The sequence below is a fragment of the Antedon bifida genome, chromosome 8 (genome assembly GCF_963402885.1).
Source record: "Antedon bifida chromosome 8, ecAntBifi1.1, whole genome shotgun sequence".
Classification (NCBI taxonomy): domain Eukaryota; kingdom Metazoa; phylum Echinodermata; class Crinoidea; order Comatulida; family Antedonidae; genus Antedon; species Antedon bifida.
Window position 1 is genome coordinate 2743013 of NC_136233.1, and position 23938 is coordinate 2766950.

General features: G+C 34.0%; 3 protein-coding genes across 3 annotated transcripts; all 3 read right to left on the minus strand.

Moving 5' to 3' along the window:
- Positions 1–111: 111 nt before the first annotated feature.
- LOC144849630 (ileal sodium/bile acid cotransporter-like) lies at positions 112–14451 on the minus strand. Its single transcript, XM_078706605.1, has 5 exons — positions 14411–14451; positions 13787–13890; positions 12318–12382; positions 6335–6389; positions 112–1785 (listed from the first exon to the last, which is right to left on the minus strand). Exon 5 carries the CDS (start codon positions 1762–1764, stop codon positions 376–378), a length of 1389 nt encoding a protein of 462 aa, XP_078562731.1. The 5' UTR covers positions 1765–1785; positions 6335–6389; positions 12318–12382; positions 13787–13890; positions 14411–14451; the 3' UTR covers positions 112–375.
- On the minus strand, positions 3067–5832 carry LOC144849629 (ileal sodium/bile acid cotransporter-like). The gene has a single exon (XM_078706604.1). The coding sequence runs from the start codon at positions 5353–5355 to the stop codon at positions 3889–3891; it is 1467 nt and encodes a 488-aa protein (XP_078562730.1). The 5' UTR covers positions 5356–5832; the 3' UTR covers positions 3067–3888.
- Positions 9798–11527, minus strand: LOC144850353 (ileal sodium/bile acid cotransporter-like). Its single transcript, XM_078707618.1, has one exon. It carries the CDS (start codon positions 11383–11385, stop codon positions 9943–9945), a length of 1443 nt encoding a protein of 480 aa, XP_078563744.1. The 5' UTR covers positions 11386–11527; the 3' UTR covers positions 9798–9942.
- Positions 14452–23938: the final 9487 nt, after the last annotated feature.

The following is a 23938-nucleotide window of genomic DNA, read 5'->3' on the forward strand; positions in this document are numbered from 1 at the left end:
GCATTGTCCCCCAAAAACATGGAAAATGAAGATTAATTAAATCAGACTTTGAATAGGTTATTTTGTAGTTTTAATAAAAATAATCACTTCTGTAGAAAAAAAAATGTTTTCACTTATAAAATGACAAAATAAATGGGCAATTTGACCAGGTTTTGCTTTAAATTACAGTTTTTCAGGTAAATAAATTTTTTTCTGATCCAATTTTTGGTCAAAGTGGATAACTATTAATACGACATTAAAATGACATATTGAACAGAAAAGTTGTAATAATTATTTTTTCAGTGGGACAATACATCTTTAAACCAAAATTTAAGATAATACAGCATGGAGGTATAAAAATACCTCCATGAATACAGTATCATCTTCAGAAGTGTCTTAATTTTCGGCTGTAAACCCGGGATTTGATTGGGCGCCAACGTCTGCATCAGTTTTAGGCCCACCAGCTTCATTTCCTTGGCTGAGTTCCACGCCCTTTGCTTCACGAGTCAAATCAATTTCGTCGTCCTTTTTATAACAAAAACGTTTGACGAGAACGTAGACAGCTGTTATGATACTGCCCTCGATAAGCGTGACGAGCGCGATAAGCAGAGGCACTCTAGATATTAGGTCTGATTCTGGCTCAGGGTATGCAAGGTCGACCATAGTTTTAGCGAGTAAGCTGTTTTGAACTCCGACCTCTAAAGCTACGGTTACCGCTGACGCTCTATCCAGTCGACCAATCAACGCAAACACGAGGCCTAATATTGATCCAATCAGAGGGAAGAGCGCGGCTGACAACCAAATCTCTAATGGTGATAAGAAGACGTATATCTCCGCTGGTATTCCGAGGCCTAGCGCGATGATTATTACCACAGTGGCAAACGGTTTGAGTAACTTCTCACAAATCGTAACACCTTTAGGCCACTTGTAAAGAATTACGATCCCTATACCGACGGGTATGACCAATATTAGAAGCTGTTGCACAAGTTCGAAAAACGGAGTCTCTAAATTTTCGTTATCTTCTGCAAATGTCCCTGTATATATAAACAAATTTAGAGGCATCATTCCCAAGGCAAGAACGGTTGAGCAAAACGTCATGGTGAGACTGAGAACAAAATCACAGTCTAGCAGAAGACTGAACACGTTGCTAAGCCATCCACCGGGGCATGTACCGTCCAAAATCAACCCGATGGCCGATTCATCCGACAGGCTGAATGCGTGCGATAACCCATACGCTAACAACGGCATAAGGATAAACTGGCAAAGCAACCCTATTACTATTCCAATCGGTGGTTTAAATTTAGTCTTAATAATCGAAAAATCCATCTTCGTTCCCATTGTCACGTATGATATCAGCAACCAAATCAACAGCGCGTATGTAAATATATCACTTAACACCGAGTACGGCCGCAGGACCTTTACAGTGAAATCCGCTATTTCATAGTCTTCTGTCCCCCCGGTGATTTCTACTTTGAGCTTCTCAATACTGAGAAACACTCCCTGTATTTCTATTTGCACGGTGACCGGTGACTCAACAGCGTACACGTACACTTCATCGGTTAAGACTTTAAAAGCGCCGTCATCCGATGACGTAAAGGATAGTTCGATGTCTTCTGAGACAAAGATAGTAAGATTTAGGATTTTTACTTCATCTTCTTCCAATATAAAGTAGTCGTTGTCATCACCGGTGTCAAATGTGTGGTTGAACTCGGCATACGCACACGCACTTAGTGCGAACACGTATAGTAGTACCGGTAGTGCGAAATACCGTGTTCTTCCGAACATGATTGTCCTGTTGTCGAAATACTGCAAAACAAGATGAGAAAAATATTTGAAAAAAAGTAATATTGAAATTTTAGTGTCAATTTATCACCAACATGTTTAAATTGTTTTGATTATCCGAGCTTAAAAGTACATTAATTTACCATCACAACAAACAAAGCAAAGATAGCAACATAAAAATGCATTATTAGACAACTTCATACTATAATACCAACAGCTACAAAAACACAAAAATGTACTTACCTTGGATGGTGATAATAATGGGCATGTTTCGTGAGTGCCAAGAAAATGGTATTGGTGGTAGAGGTGGCGATGATGACGTCATGTATACAATGATGATGTCATACAAAAACCAGTTCATTACATAATAGCATTATTAACACATCATTTCTATTTAGCGTGCATATTTGAGCCTTCTAGAAAGCCAAGATAGAATATTTAAACGTTTGTCTAATTGTCGTTGGGCGCACCAGTGCACATGCGTACAAAGTCACTGCCCTATATTATTACTCGCGTATTAATGTGGTGTCACACGACACAGCGTGGCAGACTACACCTTTTTGAAAAGTGCGCGGTTGAGCAGGTAAGCTATTTCTAATTCATGTTGAATGGTAACTTTCCAAGCCGATTTTCAATCATTTTAAAGGTGCGCGGTTGCGATATATGTTTTAAACGATTATAATAGTCTTCTCATCGTATTACAATTATTAACTCGAACAAATTGCTTTTGGCAACAGCTTGAAAGAGAAGATGAATTTCATTAGGGCTACGTGCTGTGAGATGTGTGTAACTAATCTGTTACTGTATCATAGAAACAAACAAAATGATCCTAAGCCCAGTTGGGCTGGCAACTCCTCAGGCTGCAGTAGGCTCATATCACTTCCTCTCGGCGGTTTCAGAACGCATGATGTAGGCCTATTTCAGCAGATTTGCCTCCTCAATTATTTTTCAATGTTGATATTCCTTTACGAGCTTTTGATATTTTTTATTCCAGTTCAAGTATATGTATGATACGCTATGTGGGCCAAAATGTTTATATTTGCAACTAAGCCACAAACATAATATATGTATGAAAGATGACATGACACTATTTAAAACTAGCATTTTGTGAACTTTTCGTGAATTACATCACAGATACAAAACACTTTTTTTATGGTTTGCAATAACATTTTATTCATAAAAATAACACACCACACAGTCATTTGTTTCTAAATTAAAAACATATTTACATCTTCGATTTGATTAATTTGCAAAATGCAAATAATTGTCCAATTTACTATAAACATATTTACTTTCCAACTCTCTTTTTTTTTGCTAAAATAAGACATTTTTTTCATTAAAAAACACATTTATACATAAAATAACATTAGATTAAAAATAGGAAATTCATATAACACAACATTCATAAAATATAATATAATTTATTTTGATTTATTCCGCCCATTAAAAAATAATAAACACACCCCTTTAATCCAGTATTATATTATGTTAATATGCGGATTAAACAAATTTTATGCGGATTAAATAAAATGTAATTATTCTTTATTATTTTTTATATTATTTTATACCGACGTGTTGGTTGAATTCAGTTAAGTTACCAAAACCACTTTTTAAAATATATATATATTTTTCTAAAAGATAAATACGTATAAAACCGGTTAGTATATTACTGTACATTATTATTGTTGTTCTTAAAAACTACAAATATTGTTTTATGCGCCATCAATACAATGGTTTATTGTGGGAAACTAGGGACCTAAATAACATTAACGTTACTTAAATTTGTCATCCTAAAAACATTATTATCAGGCTTACCAAATATAGATTATATTAGAGATATTTATCTGCAATTTGATATTTTATATATAAGAGCGAATATACATTAGGTAGGCACACTCGAACTTGACTTTCTGCGCAGATATGTTAAGGGATATGACCATTTTTTGTGTGGCTGGAATACCCCTTTAAGTTTGGTTCCACTAGGACGCAATGACGTAAGCGCGGGGCAATTAATCTGAACAATCACGACGCGATGGATAATCCCGATTAAAATATAGCTTGTGATTGGTCAACTCACTTGCGTTGCAACCAAACAAGGTTATTTTAACGATCACTAGGCCTATAAATTTAATCTTCTAAAAAGGCCGGGTTATCAAGGGAGATGGCAGTGGTTCCATTGGTGAAGTTCTCCTCACCAACCTGTACTGCGACGGAAACGGTTGGAAGAACTGCATTTTTATTTCCGTTAATCTCTTTCATCATTTCATGCTTATCCTCTTTCTCCATCACCTCTTTCACATCTTCCGGTTCATCTTGGGACTTCCAGAAATATTTCTGAATGATTACTTTCGCTGACGTCACAGCGCATCCTTCCATTAGCGTCAGCAGCGCAATCAGCAGCGGTACGCGGCCTATCAAGTCGGACTCCGGTTTAGGATACGAAATCCCAACCATCGCGATAGCTAGCAAACTGTTCTGAACACCGGTTTCTAAGGATATTGTGACAGAAGACTTTAATTCCATTCTTGCAATCTTCGAGATGCTATATCCGAGGAAGCATCCTATAAATGGCAGGCACGCGGCTGCCACCCATATTTCCCAGTCAGAATAAAACACGTAGAACTGGGCTGGGATTCCTAGGCCCAAGCTGATGATGATAAGAATCACGGCGCACGGTTTTAAACACTTTAGACAGATTTCAGCAACTTTCGGCAACTTGTATAAAATTGTCATACCAATCAGTACTGGAATAACAAGAGAAACCAACTGGATCATTATATCGAAAAATGGGGTTTCTAGGTCTTCGTTATCACCAACAAATTTATCCGCGTACAGATACAAGTTAAGTGGCATGAATCCGAGAGCTAGGACGGTTGAGATGAATGTCATTGTCAGACTTAGAACAAAATCAACGTCAAGTAGCAAACTGAAGACGTTACTAAGCCAGCCACCTGGACATGACCCAACAGTGACAAGACCAATGGCCGCAGCGTCGTCCAAGTTAAGCAGTTTAGCTAGGCCAAACGAAAGAGCAGGCATGATGATGAATTGGCAAAACGCTCCAATAAGGACACCGTACGGTCGGCGAAGTTTCTCTCTGATAATTCTCCAGTCCATCTTGCATCCCATAGTAATATATGACAAAACAAGCCAAGCTGTTAAAGTCCAAGTGTAAATAGCAACAATAATTGCATCCTTTCTCTTGACCTTCACCACTTGTGTTACGTTCATCAGGAGATCATCACCTCTTTCCAATTTGAGCTTTATATCTTCTATGCCAACAAACACACCCAGAATACCGATTTCAATGGTTTCATTTATCGTCACCGAAAATGTTTTACTTTCGTTTGCTATCCGAAAAATGTCTTCATCTGTAGAAGTCGCCACTAAAGTTAAATCCGATATGTCGGCTGTATCCTGAACAAGAACTTCTAAGATTCTAATTTCCTCTTCCGTGACGTATAAGCTATCATTATCATTGTCATCATCGTCATCATTATTAGGAAATTTATAAATTGTAATGTTTACAGCAAACGTTTCGCTAATAAGCAGACTAAAAAGCAAACACCGCAGAAGAAAGTTAAGCTTTTCCATTTTCTAAATTACTGTTCAATGTTATTTCTCCAGATTAGTCAACAAATAATTGGTTTCAAAAATTGTTTCGAAATTTAATTGTTCACCAGCAAACCCAAATTGAGAAGATCTATACACCAAGCAGTAAAAAAGGAGAAAAAGCAAAAAATTTAGCACAAAAGACAAACATGTATTGTAACAAAACAAACAGAAACAAACAAAAACAGGCACAAACAAAACCGCAATGTGCAAAACATATTTCTAGATTAAAAGCGCCAATTTGTACACATATAATTTAGCAAGACTTGTCCGTGTTCCACAGGACTATGAAGTAATGTGATGAGTGTATGGAACGTCAACAATGTAAAAATAGTATGCATAAATTATTATATTTTGTTCGTGGTCTTAGTTTTCTACTTCTTCTGTACTAAATTCACAAAGAAGATTTTTAACAAAGTGTATTAGCATTTTTACACCACAAAGACTAAAAAACTTGATTAAAATCTTTAACCAAGAAAAAGAAGATAGAAAGGAATTTTGCAAAGTCGTAATTTTACCAAATAGAGAGTTTTTGTTAAAACATACACAAAGTTAAAGCTCAAAATATAAAGAAAGAATTGCAATTGTTCTGCATACAATAGAGAGCTTTCGACTGTTGGTTGTCGTCTGAACATAGAAATCGTCAAAACTAGTGCTTCGAGGAAGCACGTCTCGACTCCGCATGCGCACAATGAATTGACATGACCTGACCTGTTCCTAGATCGTCGCGAATCGAAAGCTCCCTATTGTATGAATGGGAAACCCGTCAGCGCAGTGATATCTCATTTGCACATTCAGACAAAACTTGTACTATGAATGTGTAATGAGACGATTCTTTGCGCAATTATAATTTGGAATTTTAAATGAAACATAACCCAGACAAAAGGTCGTACGATTGAAGCTGGTGAATCAGTACAGTATAAATAAAACGCAAAAGAAATGACAATAAAATGATACTTACCGATTGGTAGTAGTACAGCTCAATCGGCAGTGACAAGAGTAATCGGTCAAAAGGTCTGTAAAATAATAATCAAACAATAATCAAACATTTTATATAGCACCAATTTCAAAAAGATGATCAAAGGCGCATTGTATCCCGAATTGCTAAATAAATTAGTTTTTAAATTAATCTTAAATGAGTCAAAAGTTGGTAAAAGTTTTACAAAAGGTGGGAGTTTGTTCCAAAGAGAAGATGCAACAAAAGAAAAGGAATATACACCGCAAGTCTTAGTTTGGAAACTGGGAACAGATAGAAATGATTTGTCAGAGGAGCGAAGGCGATAAGATGGAACGCATTAAGGAACAAGTTGAGTGATGTGATGGAAAAAAATAAAGTAGAAAATCCGGGAACATTAGAGGAAAAAGTATGGGCCGATAGTTTTAAAATGTCATCAGATATGAGGAAGGACTCACAAATAACTGGTTAGTTTAATAATCAAGGTAAATCAAGGTAATAACATCAAACGTCTCCTGGTGTCCCGACGAACTGTTTTTAAACATTTTTTGTTGTCAAGCGGACATTTGACAACAACAAATGTTGATTGTTACATGAAACCCATGATACTCCAGGCAATCACCGCAGCAAGTGAAAAGTGAATACCGATTTGAAATGACATCTTCGTCACATTCAGACAACAACGCGTAATCCATTCAGACAGCGCGTAGTCATGCAACGTAACGTAAAGTTAGTCAAAGTTGATTTATATCGAAGCACGGATGCAGAAATATGAGAATAATCGCCGAGAATGGTGGTAAATGATGTAAAAACAAAACTGATTGAGGTCTGTATATTTAAACTGATTTCTTAAATCTAATTCTTTTTCAGCAGAAACAGGTCCATAGTATCGCCGTCTGCGATGTTTGTTTGTTTGGTAGATTTAATAACCTCGGATTTCGCCATTCTGACTGCAACTGGTGTTATACGAAATTCGAAGAACTTTTGAAAATTACTGATGACGACGAATAAACGGCGCTTAAAGACCACTTGTTTTTTTAGATATAAGTTTACATTGTAATTACGTCATCTCAGGATATGAGTTAAAGAAAGATTTAAACACACTGTTTTCAATGAAATTTTATTCAACTGGCCACGCAATTTGATTTTTATGTATGAATAATACAACATTAATTAGACGTACAATTTAACTAACCTCTATTGATTAATATAGTTAAGTACATAATCATTATTTTTCATTGGATAGCAAATCTATTTATCTGTAAGATTATTAATAATATTAAAGATGTATTGTCCCCTGAAAAAATATTTTGTTAAATTATTTATATATGCCATTTTAATGTCACATAATAGTTATCCTCTTTGACCAAAAATTTAACCGAAAAAAAAATGTATTTACCTGAAACATTTTGTAAGTAAAAACATTTTTTGTTTTTTCTATGGAAGTGATTAACTTTATTAAAACTACAAATTAACCTATCCAAAATCTGATTTAATTAATCTTCATTTTTCAGGTTTTTGGGGACAATGCATCTTGGACAATAATATAAACCTGAATATTTATGAGGCGAAATTTACAAATAATTTCTCAAAGCGCTTAGAGAAACATATACATACTGTTTAAACGTTGACGAATTACGTTTATGCGCATGAAGGAGTAATTTATTTTTCCTCTAACATGTGAGGTATTCATGATAGAGGTATCCATGATATGAAGCATCCATGATATGGTGAGGTATCCATGATATGAGGTAGTGCATTCTAAATGTACTTCGGTAAAAATGCTGAATTTGAGAGGATTCATATTAAATACTGATTATTATTATTATTAAAATATTACACAATGTTTGGTATGTGAGGTAGGTTTAATTTTGACCTTTTTTTTCGTGCTCATAACCTCAGAACACTTCCAATATTCTAACTGTGTGTGTCACGGATGAAAACACAGCCTTTGGAGCCGGTAATTCGTATGTCAAAAGTTAAGCCTAATCTACATTATATAAAAAATGCCTAAAATATAATACTGTATATAAAATGCATTTCTACTTTAAGCAACAATATATAAACATATATGAGGCCAAAACGATAACTTTTGTGCAACTATTAACTGAATATATAAAATACATTTATATTTTAAAAGACGATATATAAACATATATAAGACAAAAACAAGATAACTGTACTAAACAACTTTTGTGCAACTTCAAAGAAACCCATGTTTCCTAATTGAATATATAAAATACATTTTACTGTAAACCAAAAAAAAATGGTCTAAAACAACAAAGAAATATATAAAACTATTGTGCGCTTAAAAATACATTATACTGCAAGTAAACAACAATTATAAACATATAGGGTCTTTTAGACTAAAATAACAAACAAATATAAAACTTTTGCGCGCTTAAAATACAGTGTGTAAACAACAATATATAAACATGGTCTTCTAGACAAAAACAACAAACAAATATAAAACTGCTGTGCGCTTTAAAATACATTATACTGAAAGTAAACAACAATTATAAACATATAGGGTCTTCTAGACTAAAATAACAAACAAATATAAAACTGCTGTGCGCTTTAAAATACATTCTGTAAACAACAATATATAAAACATGGTCTTCTAGACTAAAAAAACAAACAAATTTAAAACTTTTGCGCGCTTAAAATACAGTATGTAAACAACAATATATAAACATGGTCTTCTAGACAAAAAACAACAAACAAATTTAAAACTTTTGCGCGCTTAAAATACAGTATGTACACAACAATATATAAACATGGTCTTCTAGACAAAATCAACAAACAAATATATGTGCGCTTTAAAATAGACTCTAAAAACAAAACAAACAAATATATCAAACTTTTGCGCGCTTTAAAAGAAATTATTGATGACTAGAAATCATTTTGATAAAAGACAGTTAAGTAAGTGTATATGCAAATGTATGCAGATGAACAATTGTCAAGACAATGATCCGGATTTTTAAAGGAAACCAATCTGAGCTTGATTGCTAGCTAACAATCCAAACTTAAAGATGTATTGTCCCCCTGAAAAATTATTTTTTTATTTTTTTTGCTGAATATGCCATTTTAATGTCTCATAATAGTTATCCACTTTGACCAAAAATTGGATCTAACCAAAATTTATTTACCTGAAAAAACTGAAATTTAAAGCAAAAAATAGTCAAATTGGCTGCCAGTCAATGGATTTTTGGTTGAATTTAACCATTTATTGTGTTATTTTATAAGTCAAAACATTTTTTTTTTAGTTTTTTTTTCTACGGAAGTGATTAACTTTATTAAAACTACAAATTAACCTATTAAAAATCTGATTTAATTAATCTTCATTTTTCATGTTTTTAGGGGGACAATACATCTATAAAGAAGTCTCACTGGTGATACCACTAGTAAAGCTTAGTTCTCACTAGCGACGCAACGTAACGCAATCTACGCAATGTAAGAAAATGCCCTTCTAATAATTGTGTTTGCCCCCGCCTGCTTGAAATCAAACCTGTGATGTTTGCAGTCGTCGGTTCCCACTTGTGATTACGCAATACGGCACTTTGCGTCAATACGACGCTGCGTTGCGTTCTAGTGGGAACCACACTTTAGACGTACTAATCCTCAGTGAAACCCGGATTATCGATGGATACATCATCATTATCGCTGTTCTCCTCTCCTCCAACTTGAATCCCCACCGAAACAGACGTTATACACTTCTTCCCGTCGATCTCTATCATTTCGGGATGTTCATCCTTATTACGGATTTCCACCTCTTCCAATTCACCTCCAGACTTCCAGAAATATTTCTGAACGACTACTTTGGCGATGGTCAAAATGGTCCCTTCCAGCGAGGTGAACACAACAACGAGAAGCGGTACGCGGTTGATTAGGTCAGATTCTGGTTGCGGATAAGAGATTCCAACCATCGCGATAGCTAGCAGACTATTCTGAACGCCGGTTTCTAAGGATATCGTGACAGAAGACTTTAGTTCTATTCTTGCGATCTTCGCGATGCCAAAGCCGATACAGCCTCCAATGAAAGGTAGGGACACCCCTGCCACATATATTTCCCAGTCAGAAAAATACACATATAGCTGCGCTGGCGTTCCTAATCCGAAGCCAATAACAAGAAGAATCACGGCGAACGGTTTTAAACACTTTAGGCAGATGTCAGCCAATTTAGGGAACTTGTATAAAATCACCATACCAATAAATACTGGTATGACAAGAGTAACCAACTGGATCATGATATCAAAAAACGGTGTTTGCAGGTCTTCGTTATCGCCTGTAAACTGGCTCGCGTATAAGTACAAGTTGAGTGGCATGAATCCGAGAGCTAGGACGGTTGAGATGAATGTCATTGTAAGACTTAGAACAAAATCGACATCAAGTAGCAAACTAAAGACGTTGCTAAGCCAGCCACCCGGACATGACCCAATAGTAACAAGACCAATCGCTGCAGCGTCGTCCAGGTTAAGCAGTTTAGCTAGGCCAAACGAAAGAGCAGGCATGATGATAAATTGGCAAAACGCTCCAATAAGGACACCGTACGGTCGGCGAAGTTTCTCTCTGATAATTCTCCAGTCCATCTTGCATCCCATAGTAATATAAGAGATAAGAAGCCAAGCTGTTATACTCCACGTGTAAATGACAACAAGGATAGAGGGCTGCCTTTTCACTTTGATCACATGGTTAACATTCATAATGACGTCATCACCTCTCTCCAATTTGAGCTCAATATCTTCGATGCCAACAAACACACCCATAATACCGATCTCAATGGTTTCATTTGCCGTCACCGAAAATCTCATACTATCATTTGCTATCCGAAAAATATCTTCATCTTTAGAAACCGCCACTAAAGTTAACTCCGATATGTCTTCTGCATCTTCGATACGGACTTTCAAGATTTCTACTTCGTCAGCAAAAACGTATAAGCTATTATCATCATCATCATTTTCTCCAGAATTAGAAATCGTAATATTAACAGCAAGCACAATGTTGCTTACAAGCAAAGCAAAAACAATGCATTGAAGAAAAACGCTTAGCTTTTCCATTTTCAAAAGAGTTATAATGTTAATTTCGTTAGGTTAGTCAACGGTTACTTGTGTTAATAAGGTTAAATTATTGTCCCAAATGTGTCACAATGCACCAGGCCCTATTCACCAAGCAGTAAAGAAAAAATGCCCATATTTAGCAACAAGAAGATATACCTGTTTGTATTAGAGTGTATAGTAGAGTAGTAACACACATATTAAGCAAAAAACAATTCAGTAAAAAGATTTTTTTCAAGCAAAAAGGCGATTATTAAATGTATTGAGTTCAAATTATAGAGAGAAGAAAACATTTAAATTAAAACAATAAAAAAAAAGGGAGTTTATGATTTGCGACGACAGAAGACAAAAGTACGTCATGTTTATTCATTGTGCGCATGCGAGGACGTGCTTCATTGTTCCCCACCTCAACACAGTTTTGATGGTTTCTAGATAGATTGACCTGACCTGACCTAGTTAGGTCGTCGCAATTCGAAAGCCCCATAACGCAAGAAAGAAGTATTTTTATATAAAAATAATTATTGACATGCGTATTGTATAAAGCAGGCTATATTCATGTATCTGATGAAGCTTTTTTCATGTAAGCACTTTCCTTATAATAATGTATGGCACGACAACGACGCAAGTTATCTTACAAATATGGAAATATGTAAACATAAAAGCAACAACTGCTTTTGTGCTGCCACCAACGTCAAAACGTTATTCGAGAGAAAGGTACGAGCACTTTTAGAGAAAGTCTTTACACTTTTTTCGTGTATGGGACGCTTTTGGAAATTCGAGCAATTAAAAATTCAATTGTGTAAGAGTCGTATGACAAAAAAAAAACTGAAAAAGATGATCCATTACAACCTAACATGCAACATAACCCGTTGTAACCTCTATTAACAGTCGTAGCAAGCTTATGAATAAGTAAATAACAATAAAGGAATTCTTACCAATGATGATTACTCTGTACAAAGTTCACCCGGGCACTGGTGCGGAATCGATAAAGTGAAAAGACCTATAAAAATAAAAAGAAAGTCTATAATCAACAAACGGCAGGGCGACGTACAAGTTTCAAGTGCATACAACACAAACACAAAGTTGAAAAGAAATTGTGCGCTATAAAATACTATGTAAACGCAACAACAAAATTCAGGTAGCATAAAAACGTTTTAATTGGTAGCGCCCAAACTCAAGTGGGTAACACGTCTTCGAGTGACATACAAACACCGCCACGATGACCATAAACCCCAGGTAAACAAATAGCGACCATGAATAGTAACAGTTCAAGCAGAAAATGTAATTACACTTTTTAAAGAAAGTAATTAACAATATAAATCTGAATTTGGAAATCTAGGAGCATTAAAAGTCTAGTAGGTGAATTGTACTCTCGATTTGGCCAATGCTATTGAGGTTTGGATACAGAAAATGAATAAACGTATTTATTCGCACCGCTTAATGGTTATTTTTATCGTAATTATTGGAGAGTTTGAAGCACTTTTGCGTACGTTGTAGCCTATTCAGTGAGCAAATATTCTGTGGTAACAAATTCACTTTCGGCCTACGAAGAAAACCCATCAATTATAGCCTGGGGCAGATTTTGATACTTGTAATTTGGAATTAAACAAAATTAAGCCAAACATTATATATTGCATAATTTTAATGATCGATACAATTTTGAAAAATAAAATAACTAGCAACAATCAAGTTTGTGTTTGCCGGTTTCAATATAAACGTTTATTCATTCTTTTCAAACAGACAACAGGTTGATGTTAATTCACATGTTGACGCAACGCAATGAAGTAGGCGCAATGCACGTGAGATGACTAATCAAAAATGAGTTTGGATGATTCGTGATTGGTCAAATTACTTGAGTTACGCTTATGACGTCCTTGCGTTGCGCGTCCTAGTGGGAACCAAACTTGTGGACGCGTAGTATCCGCTTCAACAAGGATTATGATTCGTAAGCTCTGTCTACACTATCAAAATGTATTTGACAAAAAATATGATGTGCCCATATATGGTCATGATGATGTCATATCAATACCATATCTAAGCATATCAATACCATATCTAAGCATATCAATACCATATCTAAGCATATCACTACTATAGTTGGGCACATCACACTTTTTTGTCAAACTAATTTTATAGTGTAGACAGAGCTTTATGAATCTGGGGATGATCGATACGATAGGCCTACAAACAGTTTTCTCCACATAGGCCTATAACAGCCCTAATTTGTACACACACCGAATTAAAAGCGTCTTTTGTCAAACAAAATTCGGATTATTTTAAACTAGCCTCATGCACGCCAATACTAGCTTTCACGTGTGATCAGCGCACAAGAAATTTCAGACACAAAAAGACGTGCTTTATTAGAACTATACTGGTAATATAAAAAGAAAACAAATAAACTTACAGTTTTCAATGGAATCCTTTCTTTTCTGTACTTTGCGTTCAGCAAGCTGTGACTGACTCTCTGGAGGTACCTCTCGACTATTTAAGCATATTACGAACAATACACTATACAATCAGAAAGTTTATGGTAAGTGACTCTGAATGAAGAGGGAAGCACCGAAAATTAAAAATGGGGTGCGGGGTGCCTCACAAAATCTACGATTTCAACACAAAAGATTACAAACGTACAACAATTATGTTAGTAGCACCACGTAAATCTGTCATCTGCTCTCAAATCACGGAATAGTAGTGTTTTGTTTTAAAAAAATATTTAAATACGAATAAAACTTTTGTAATTGTTGCGCAGGCGTTAATACAGTATGTCAATCAACGCAATAGGAGGCGTGGCGTTATCAGCTCGCGGTGTTCTGATTGGTTACAATATTACCACTCAACCTTATGATTGTGTTGGAAGTGGGTGCATATGACGTCATTTAACAAATTTTAATCATACTATCAACTATATGACAAGCGAAAATAGGTCCATAAAGTTAACTGATCAATGTTCATTACTCGAACATTCAACCAATTTGCTTCGTGATTGATTTATCTAAATGCGCATGATCAGTTACATAATAAAACTTACCTTCTTCGGTATGGGACGTCAACGGCATCAAAGCATAAAGTTATGTTCACTTTTAAAAATTGGCAAGAAAATTCAGCAACCTCTGTTTCGAGTATGGCATTTCAAAGCTGCAAGACAAAAACAGATTAACCAAATCAAAATAATAGTTATTACTAATGTTCATTCATTGTAAAACACAATTAATCGACGTGTACAGACTTTAATGTAAACACAATTTGCTAATTAATAAATTTAACAATATGATACAGGCCTAATATACAATAATATGATGCACTTGGACGCCCTAAGCTTGGTTCCTATAAACGCAACACATACGTATGCACAAGACAATCGTGAAATGACCAATCACAAGCGACAGTTCAGACGACCCATCGCGTCGTGATTGGTTGGTGAACTACTTCCTTGTGTCGCGCGGTCCAATTACGACGTCATCCTTGCGCTGCGTTCTAGATGGGAAAACCAAGCGTATTCTTGTGTATTACAACCAACTCTAACCACGCTACTACTACTTGCTGGTTGACCTCGAATAACCCCGCGAATATATCATGTTAATATACAATACAAATATAAGGCATATATGAATAATATTATTCGGAAGTGATCAAAATAACTAGGCCTATATGCAAAAACAATAACAGTAAAACAAAAACAAACATTAGGTTATTTAATCTGGAAGCATATTCCGGAAAGAAGCATGTCTATTCGTTATTTTTCACACGAAATTGTTAGGTTTAGCATTTTATTTTATTTACATATGTTTTGTTCAAATGTGATCGTAACCAACAAGATTAAAGCAATTACCGACAATACAAAACAAATAAGTAATAAGTCATCAGAAAATGGGCCAACATAGTCGATCAATTTCAATTAATTATCATACTATAGAATCATAGAACTATTACACTATCGACTATACGTGTAGTAGGCCTACATATCAATTGTTTAATAATAATAATAATATATTGATAATGATATTGAATATGTCGTACGAGTGTACACAACTAAACTAAGGTGCAGTTTAACTCGGTCTAAATAACTTAATTTTCAAGAATTACTTGAAATTAAATTGCTAATAAATAAAACAGTGACGAAATATCAACCAAATAGTAAACTAATCTGTGTCCAGAAGCGCATCACTACATCGAATCTTAGCTGTTGAAAAACCGTCTTGAAGCGACAAGACCTAGCCCTGATTGTCCTTGCAAATACTGAACAAGGTAACAGGTAAAGTAATGGCCAGTAACATTACACTAAATCAATCAAGTAGGCCTACGAATACAATGGATGAAGTAACAAAAGGTGTTGTTGGAACAAACAAAGAGAATTACGTAACAGAGAATGAAAGAAAAGCAAACCTACCAAGCGTGAAGCCGATCTTTTTCAAAAACGACGACGTATGCAAGGATAAAGAAAGCTTTATAACAGAAGAAAAGATCTATTAATTGGAATACAAAGAATAAGAAACCTTTGGAGAATTTACCTAAATAGTCATGAAGACAGAGTTCAACTAATCTCTGCAGGGATTAGCATTAACAACAAACATGTAACAATCTATGATATAAATCCGTACCTCCCAGTGAATAACGGAGTTAGGGTACTAATCAAAGATATTCCGATCTCTGTGCACAACGACGAATTCAAGATATGTTTAAACAAACTTGGTTGTAAATTGGTTGGAGAAATTCAGTATGTCAAATTTCGAATCAACGGAAAGTTATCCAGATTTGTGAACGGTGACAGAGCAGTCATAGTTGCACCCTTCAGAGGCAGCCTACCACGTTTCACAAAAATCAATGGATTTAATGCTAGACTGTTTCATAAGGACCAAATTGATGCACATAACAAATGTTTCAATTGCAATGAAGAAGGTCATAAAGCCAACCAATGTCCAAAAAATGTCCACATTACATGCCGAAAATGCGGGAAAAATGGACACGTCGAAAAACTCTGTGCGGTTGAAACTACAGGGAATAAACCCACCATCGATCTTACAATTGAAATACGACCAGACGAAAACAACGATAACGTTCAACCGACAAAAGCAAATAATACCACGCCAATGTCAGATTCATCAGTATCTACACCTAAGCATGATGACCCTCTTTTCTTGCCATCCGCAGGTGAACGTTTCATTCAGGAAATGTTTGATAAAATAGTAAAAGAAAAAGATGATTCGAACAACAACACAAAAAGGAGTGATGATATCACCAACGAATCAATCGTAGAAGAAAGTGAAGAAGACAAAGAATCAACCGAGAGAGATGAAATGCCCGGTCTCAGACTTACTAGTAGCAACAACAACGTTCAAAGCAAAATTACCACGTTCATCGTGCCACAAAGTCACCCCGAGCAAAAGGACAGTATACAAGAACAAGAGCAAGAAAAAGAAAAAAAGGATTCAACGGTTCCCGCCCAACAAAGTGAACAGAAACCAAAATCATCAAGTGCGGCAAAAAAACCAAAAAAGAAAAGAAAACGACGAGGGAGCAGCAAGTCATCATAAATCAATTGTGTGAGTTACTATAACTCATTTATAATTGTCAGATTAAGCATTCGTAAAACTGTTTTGTAATTATATAAAATTTAAAATCCAAAAAAAATTTTTAAATGAATAGAAAACCAAAAAATAATGCCCTACATTTAATCTCATTAAATGCAAGAGGTATACAAGGAAATTATAAAAAAAGAAAAGTGTTTAACTATTGCGAAGAGCAAAATGCAGACATAATATTCCTACAGGAAACGCATTTCGATAAAAAGAAAAAATCTATAGATTTGTTGTGGAAAGGCGAAAGCTACCATAGTTTCGGCACAACAAACAGTAGAGGCGTTTCAATACTGTTTAAAACAAGGTTTGATTTAAAAAACATAACATGTAAATATATTGACGAGGAAGGTAGAATTCTCATACTATGTATTATTCATAATAAGACCAACTTTAACCTCGTAAATGTTTATGCTCCAAACAATTACAAGGAAAGAGCAATATTTTTTAAGAAACTTGAAAATAAGATAAACACATTATGTGATATAACTAATGAATACATAATAATAGGAGGTGACATGAATTGCATATTAGATAAAACGGTAGATCAGAAAAACAGCGTGAATAGCTACGACAAATCACCAATAGCATTAAAAAAATGCATGAATAAGTTACATTTAATTGATATATGGAGACAAAGTCATAAAGATAAATCCCAATTTACATGGAGAAGAAAGGATACGTACAGAAGGTTAGACTTTTGGTGCATATCAAACGCCCTTTATAAAAATGGTGACATCATTTCTACAGATATTCGACCTTGTATCTTCTCTGATTATCAAGCGATATCTTTGAAAATAATAAATGATGAAAAAAAGAGAGGTCCAGGATTCTGGAAACTAAACAATAAGATCTTGAATGATGAAATATATGCGTTAAATGTTATACACATAATTGAAAAGACAAAAAAAAACGAATATAACTTGAAACCTGACAGTTTATGGGAATACTTAAAAGTTAAAATAAAAGAGTTCTCGTGTAAATATTGTTCAAGAAAGAAAATTAAAAAAAATTATACTAAAGAAAAGTTGATAAAAGAAGTTAGCGAACTTACAAAAAAACTTGATTCAACCTACAGCCAAAAAACTGACTGTCAATTAAAAAATAAAATAGAACAACTTGATGAAATATACACATCTGAGGCCCAAGGAGCCCAAATCCGTTCGAGAATAGAATGGTTTGAAAAGGGAGAAAAAAATACTAAGTTTTTTCTCGGCCTTGAAAAAAATAATGGAAAAAGAAAACAAATTACTACCCTATTAAAAACTAATGGAAAGTACACTACCGACACTAATGACATTTTAAGAGAACAGGTCAATTTTTACAAAAACTTATATTCCAAAAAAAATATTTCTGTTAATAATATAAATAGCTATCTTGATAAATCAAAATCCAAAACACTTTCATTAAATGACAGTATGCAATGTGAAGGTTTACTAACTATAGATGAATTAACAAGTGCTCTTCATAAAATGCACTTGAATAAAAGTCCGGGGTGTGATGGACTAAGTGTAGAATATTACAAGTTTTTTTGGAATCATATAAAAGAAATGTTATGTGCATCCTTAAATTATAGCTACAATAAAAGTAAACTACCTAAAACACAAAAAAAGGGAATAATAAAATTATTATTTAAAAATGGAAAAAGAGAATTACTAACAAACTGGAGACCAATTACATTGTTAAATGTTGATTATAAAATTATGGCCCATGCCCTATCGAGTAGAATACAAAAAGTAATTGCCCCAATTATTGATTCCGACCAAAAAGGTTATATCAACGGACGATTTGGAGGAGAAAACATACGTTTAGTAGAAGACGTTCTTTTCCAGACCAATACATGTAACTTACCCGGAGCAATAGTTTTTCTAGACTTTGCAAAGGCCTTCGATTCATTAGATAGAAACTTTATTTTTAAATGCCTCAAAAAGTTTGGCTTTGGAATGTCATTTACAAAATGGATTACATTGTTATATACAGAAACAGAATGTATTATAGAAAATAATGGTTGGCTATCTGAAAGTTTTCAGATGGAAAGTGGAGTAAGACAAGGATGTCCACTGTCTGCTCTTTTATTCACACTTGCTGTTGAAATAACGGCTAATAACATAAGAGATAATCCTCTATGTAAAGGCATTATGTTACCATGTAATATAGATAATGTAAATGAAAGTACTGTTAAAATTTGTCAATTAGCAGATGACACCGTCTTATTTACACAAGACGAGACTAGTTTAAAACACTTTTTGAAAGAAATAGAGGTTTTTTGTAATATATCTGGATTAAAATTAAATAAAGAAAAAACTAAAGGAATGTGGATTGGTTCCAGCAAAAATAATGAAACAGCACCTTTTAATCTAACATGGACGAAGAATCCAGTTAAATTCTTAGGGATATATGTCGGCTACAATAAAAGAGTGTGCAAAGAAAAGAACTGGAATGAAAAAATCACTAAACTTGATCAGATATTGCAATTATGGCAAAAAAGAAACCTCTCTTTTTTTTGGAAAAATAATTATTATAAAAACATTTGCAATTTCCAAACTTGTATATAATGCTAGTGTCATAAATGTGCCTAAATATGTATTCCCAAAAGTAGAAAAGGTATTATATAGATTTTTGTGGGGTAAAAAAAGAGAAAAAATAAAAAGAAAAACCCTTATAAATTCAATACTAGAAGGTGGTCTAAATATGGTACATCTTAGCACAATGGTTAGTTCGTTAAAACTTAGTTGGGTTAAGAGATTGTTAAGCCCTGACCCAGGTAAATGGAAATATTTACCAAAACATTATATGTATCCATTTAATTATACTGTCAATATTAGTGAGCCCAATTTTGAAAGTCATGTAGAACTGAAATGTATGCCTGAATTTTATAAAGAAATGTTAAAAGTGTTAGTGTATTTTAACAATATAAGTAGTACATACCCGCAAAATGTAAACGAAGTTGAAAAACAACATTTGTGGGAAAACACTTTTATAAAATGCAGTGGAAAAACATTATATTTTAAAAGTTGGATACAGGCAGGGTATAAAACAATAAAAGATATAATAGTTAATCACAGATTAATGACTCCGACAGAATTGATACCTACCCTTTCAGAGCAACAAAATGGAATAATTGAATATTTTACGATTGTAAATGCAATTCCCTCAAATTGGAAGAAAATATTTATAAACAATGAAAAAGAGAGAGACAAACAAGAAATACAAACAATATATTGTAAACAGTATAAAAATTCTTTTTATTATAAACACATTATAAACAATATATCTATTACTCCATTTTGTCAATCGAAATGGGAAACAGAATTTAGAAATGTGAACTTTAAGTGGAATGAAATATGGTTAAAAAAAGTCTATAGCATGAAACATGTAACAAAAGTAGCACAATTTAATTTTAAACTGCTACATCGGATTCTGGCATGTAAACAACGAATGAAGATATGGAAAATATCTCCTGAAGAAATGTGCGAACACTGCCAAAACGAAATTGAGACAGACAAGCACATGCTTCTGAAATGTAAAAGTATCCAAAAAGTATGGACAAAATTTAACAACATGATTATAAAATGCTATACACTTGAAGAAACCGTACATGATTGGCTAGACATTGTTATTGGAACAAAAAGTGAAAATGTCAATGAATTATTATCATTGTTTACTTTTTGTATTTATAAAACAAATTTTATTAAATCATTAGAAAAGCATTCAAAAATGAGATCAAAAGTCGTCTGGAACTTGTTCCGATTTGAGCTAAAAAATCTTATACAGAATCAATATGCTTGTAACATAAACAAGGCAAAAAAGAAATGGGGTAACGTAAAAAGAAAATTATTAACTTGTATTTCTTAAAATTACATGTATTAATTTTTAATTGTTTCATTATTATTTTAATTTTTATTTATATATATATATATTTAAAACTTTATTTTAATGACATTTTATACAACTTCTATATATAACTACAATGTGTAATATGAAGAATGAAATAAAAGTGGGTTGCCCCCACGAAAGAGAAAAAAAAAAAATAATAATAATAATAATTTATTAGGAAATGACACCTTTGCATCGGTGGCACACACAGAAGTGGTGCATCCAATTTAACATAATACATCAAAACAATACATAATATGACGGATACAGGTTCTTAAACTATTTGCAAAAATATAAAAGAAAAAACATTATCAACATGGTAATACAGGTACTGTATTAAATTGTCCTACAGTATCATAGGTTTGAGTTGATAATTTAAAAAGGTATATAAAAATAAACATAACATATAGTAAAGAGTTTACATTACAAACCATTGTGTTTCAACATCAGGTACTGAAGACCTATAGTTGTTATCACAGGTGTATAATATTTACAAATCATATATAAAAGCAACAATACAAAAGAAAAACAATCTATATATTGGGAGATTTAAGTTCTGACCGTTTCTCCCTTGCAGCTCTTGTGTATTTTTTACAAAACAAATCAAAGAAGGTCTCAGATTCTTTACAAATCGCGATAGAATTTCCACCTAAAATATACTGTAATTTATCATCAGCACTTGCTGTTGTGTAACGATTCCATGTGTCATAATCATTACAGAGCACAAGATTATTATTATTTTAATTTTTGGGATACCCTTTTAACTCGATTCTTAATTGTTGTATTGATTTTTTAATTGTTTTATATGTTTAGGCCTATATTTATGTATTTGTGTGATTCTGGTTAGTCAAGTAAATCAATCAATCAATATATAGAGCGATATTAACGTTGTTGAGGTTTTTTAGGGCCCCTAATTTAATTGGTTTAGAATCAAGGAAAAGTTTTCTGAAGATGTTAGGCCTAATATAATTTGCTGCATCTGGTGTAGCATGTAGCCGATTGCCAACGAATGGTACCTCTCAGCTCGGTCCTCATTTCGGTAATTTTATTGCCAGATATTATTTAATCAGTCTGGGCTATGTAGTTATAGACAGTTAAACGTCAGAAATGTAAACACCTTATAACGACTTCGTAAAAGTCGCAGAGTTTGTATAAGGGAGCAAATGTCGCGATCTCCAAACATAAAACTGGGTCTTTATGGTGTAAACAAATTGATGGTTTAGAGCCGATAAGAATTACACAAACCAATTGTACGTTTCGTGTTCTGTTAAGGAATATATATCAAGCACGCATTACTGTATCATCTTTAAATAGATTGGGGGATGATATAAATTATGTCATTCTTATGTAGGCCTAGTCTACTCGTTAACTCTGCAGTTTATTGGCGATAAAATGGAAAGACTGGGTTAGTGGTGTCTCAACCTTGGGAACAGGGGCACACTAATCAAGGGGTCAGTAGACAATACACATTGGCCTACATACCTTGGTTTCCATTAGGACGCAACGCAAGAACGTAAGCGCAGCCTAAGTGATTTGTTGACCAATCACAAGCGATGGATTAATTCAAACTGACGCTTATCATTGTTCAACCGTTCTAGTATGAACTAAGCTTAATGCCGTCCACAGAAAAACTAAGCATATACTATATTGCTATTAGGTCCACAGAATTATTCATTCCTGTACAGGTAAACTCTACTGTTACGGGGACCACGTATAGGAGAGATCCGCCAAAAAGTATGTTACGGAACCGTAAAAACAGGTAAAAGGTCCGTAAAGTGTAAACATCAATTCCACTTTACTGTTTACTGTTAGTTATGGCAGTTCAGAATTCTAACTCGAACTTTATTGTTTTTTTTCTTTCTCCATTTTAAATAAATTTGGATTGTTATAAAAGTCGTATTTCTATGCAATAATTAGTTGCAATGCATGACATCACGAGCAACGAAAGTAAGTTGCCCAATCACAAGCGACATTTCCGACGATCCTCTCCATCGCGTCATGATTGGTCAAATTACTCGAGTTGCGCTTACGGCCTTGCGTTGCGTTATAGTGGGAGAACCGCGCTTAAAGATCGTACTGTCAAGTGCGGGAACGAAAGCCAACTGACCGCTAGGTAACCCGGGCCCTCGTAATAGAAATATGAAAGTTAGGCCTACATTTTGATTTGGGTCATTCACCGTCAAAATATTAATATTTCCTTTAATTGAACGCGACAATGTCATGGCCCATTAAAAACCGTTAACTTACGACATTCACGTTACCGGCACTATTATAGCAAAGTATATTTCGTAATGGTTAGAATTTACAGAGAGATAAGGTGTCAACGCGAAAGAACGTGGTGTGCCTATCGAGCTGTTACAACGTATTTGTATTTTATTACAGCAGGTAGCCGTGTGATTTGTATCTTATCCCAAAGGTTTCAACTTGTATTAATGTGTGTATATTTACGATGTGTAAACACGATGGTATACTCGGAACATGACAAAATATGCATTTTTAAAAAAGAAAAATTTCAGTAACAGTTATTTTAAAATTAACATCTCTAATTAAAGACCAAAAATAAATGTACGCTTTTCAGATAAGATAAGTTTATTCGTCCACAAATGGAACCTCCATTTACTTTATTTTGTCGTGCTTGAATTAAAATGAAATAAATATCAATATCAAAGAAAGTAAACTAAAAGTTTAGAAAGTTATTTCATGAAAATATCACTTTTGATCAGATATCAATTAATAATTTCTTTAAAAACTTTAGAATAAAAAATAGAGTTTGCGGTGTGTCTATTGTATTCTTCTCAGTCAAGAACGTGACAACCTATTATGAATATAGAAACTTGTTAGTCTACAGTAGCTAGCAAATTGACACAGTAACCCAAGACATACACTGTCCATTTTATTAAAAAGTATTTTATTCGTTTTAATAGAAAGTATACTCATACCATACCATAACATATACAAAGGTTTATCTATACAGTAAATTAACCACAACACAATAGCATTAATTAAATTGGACATGAGAAACAACCCGCAACGTCACACGTTGGTGCGAGAAATATCAAAGCATTGTATTCTAGGCCCAGAGGAGGCATTGCCGCTCGGCTGCTCCC

Bases quoted from the DNA above. Each gene is read 5' to 3' on its own strand.
- LOC144850353 (XM_078707618.1), bottom strand. From the start codon at position 11,385: ATGGAAAAGCTAAGCGTTTTTCTTCAATGCATTGTTTTTGCTTTGCTT.
- LOC144849629 (XM_078706604.1), bottom strand. From the start codon at position 5,355: ATGGAAAAGCTTAACTTTCTTCTGCGGTGTTTGCTTTTTAGTCTGCTT.
- LOC144849630 (XM_078706605.1), bottom strand. From the start codon at position 1,764: ATGTTCGGAAGAACACGGTATTTCGCACTACCGGTACTACTATACGTG.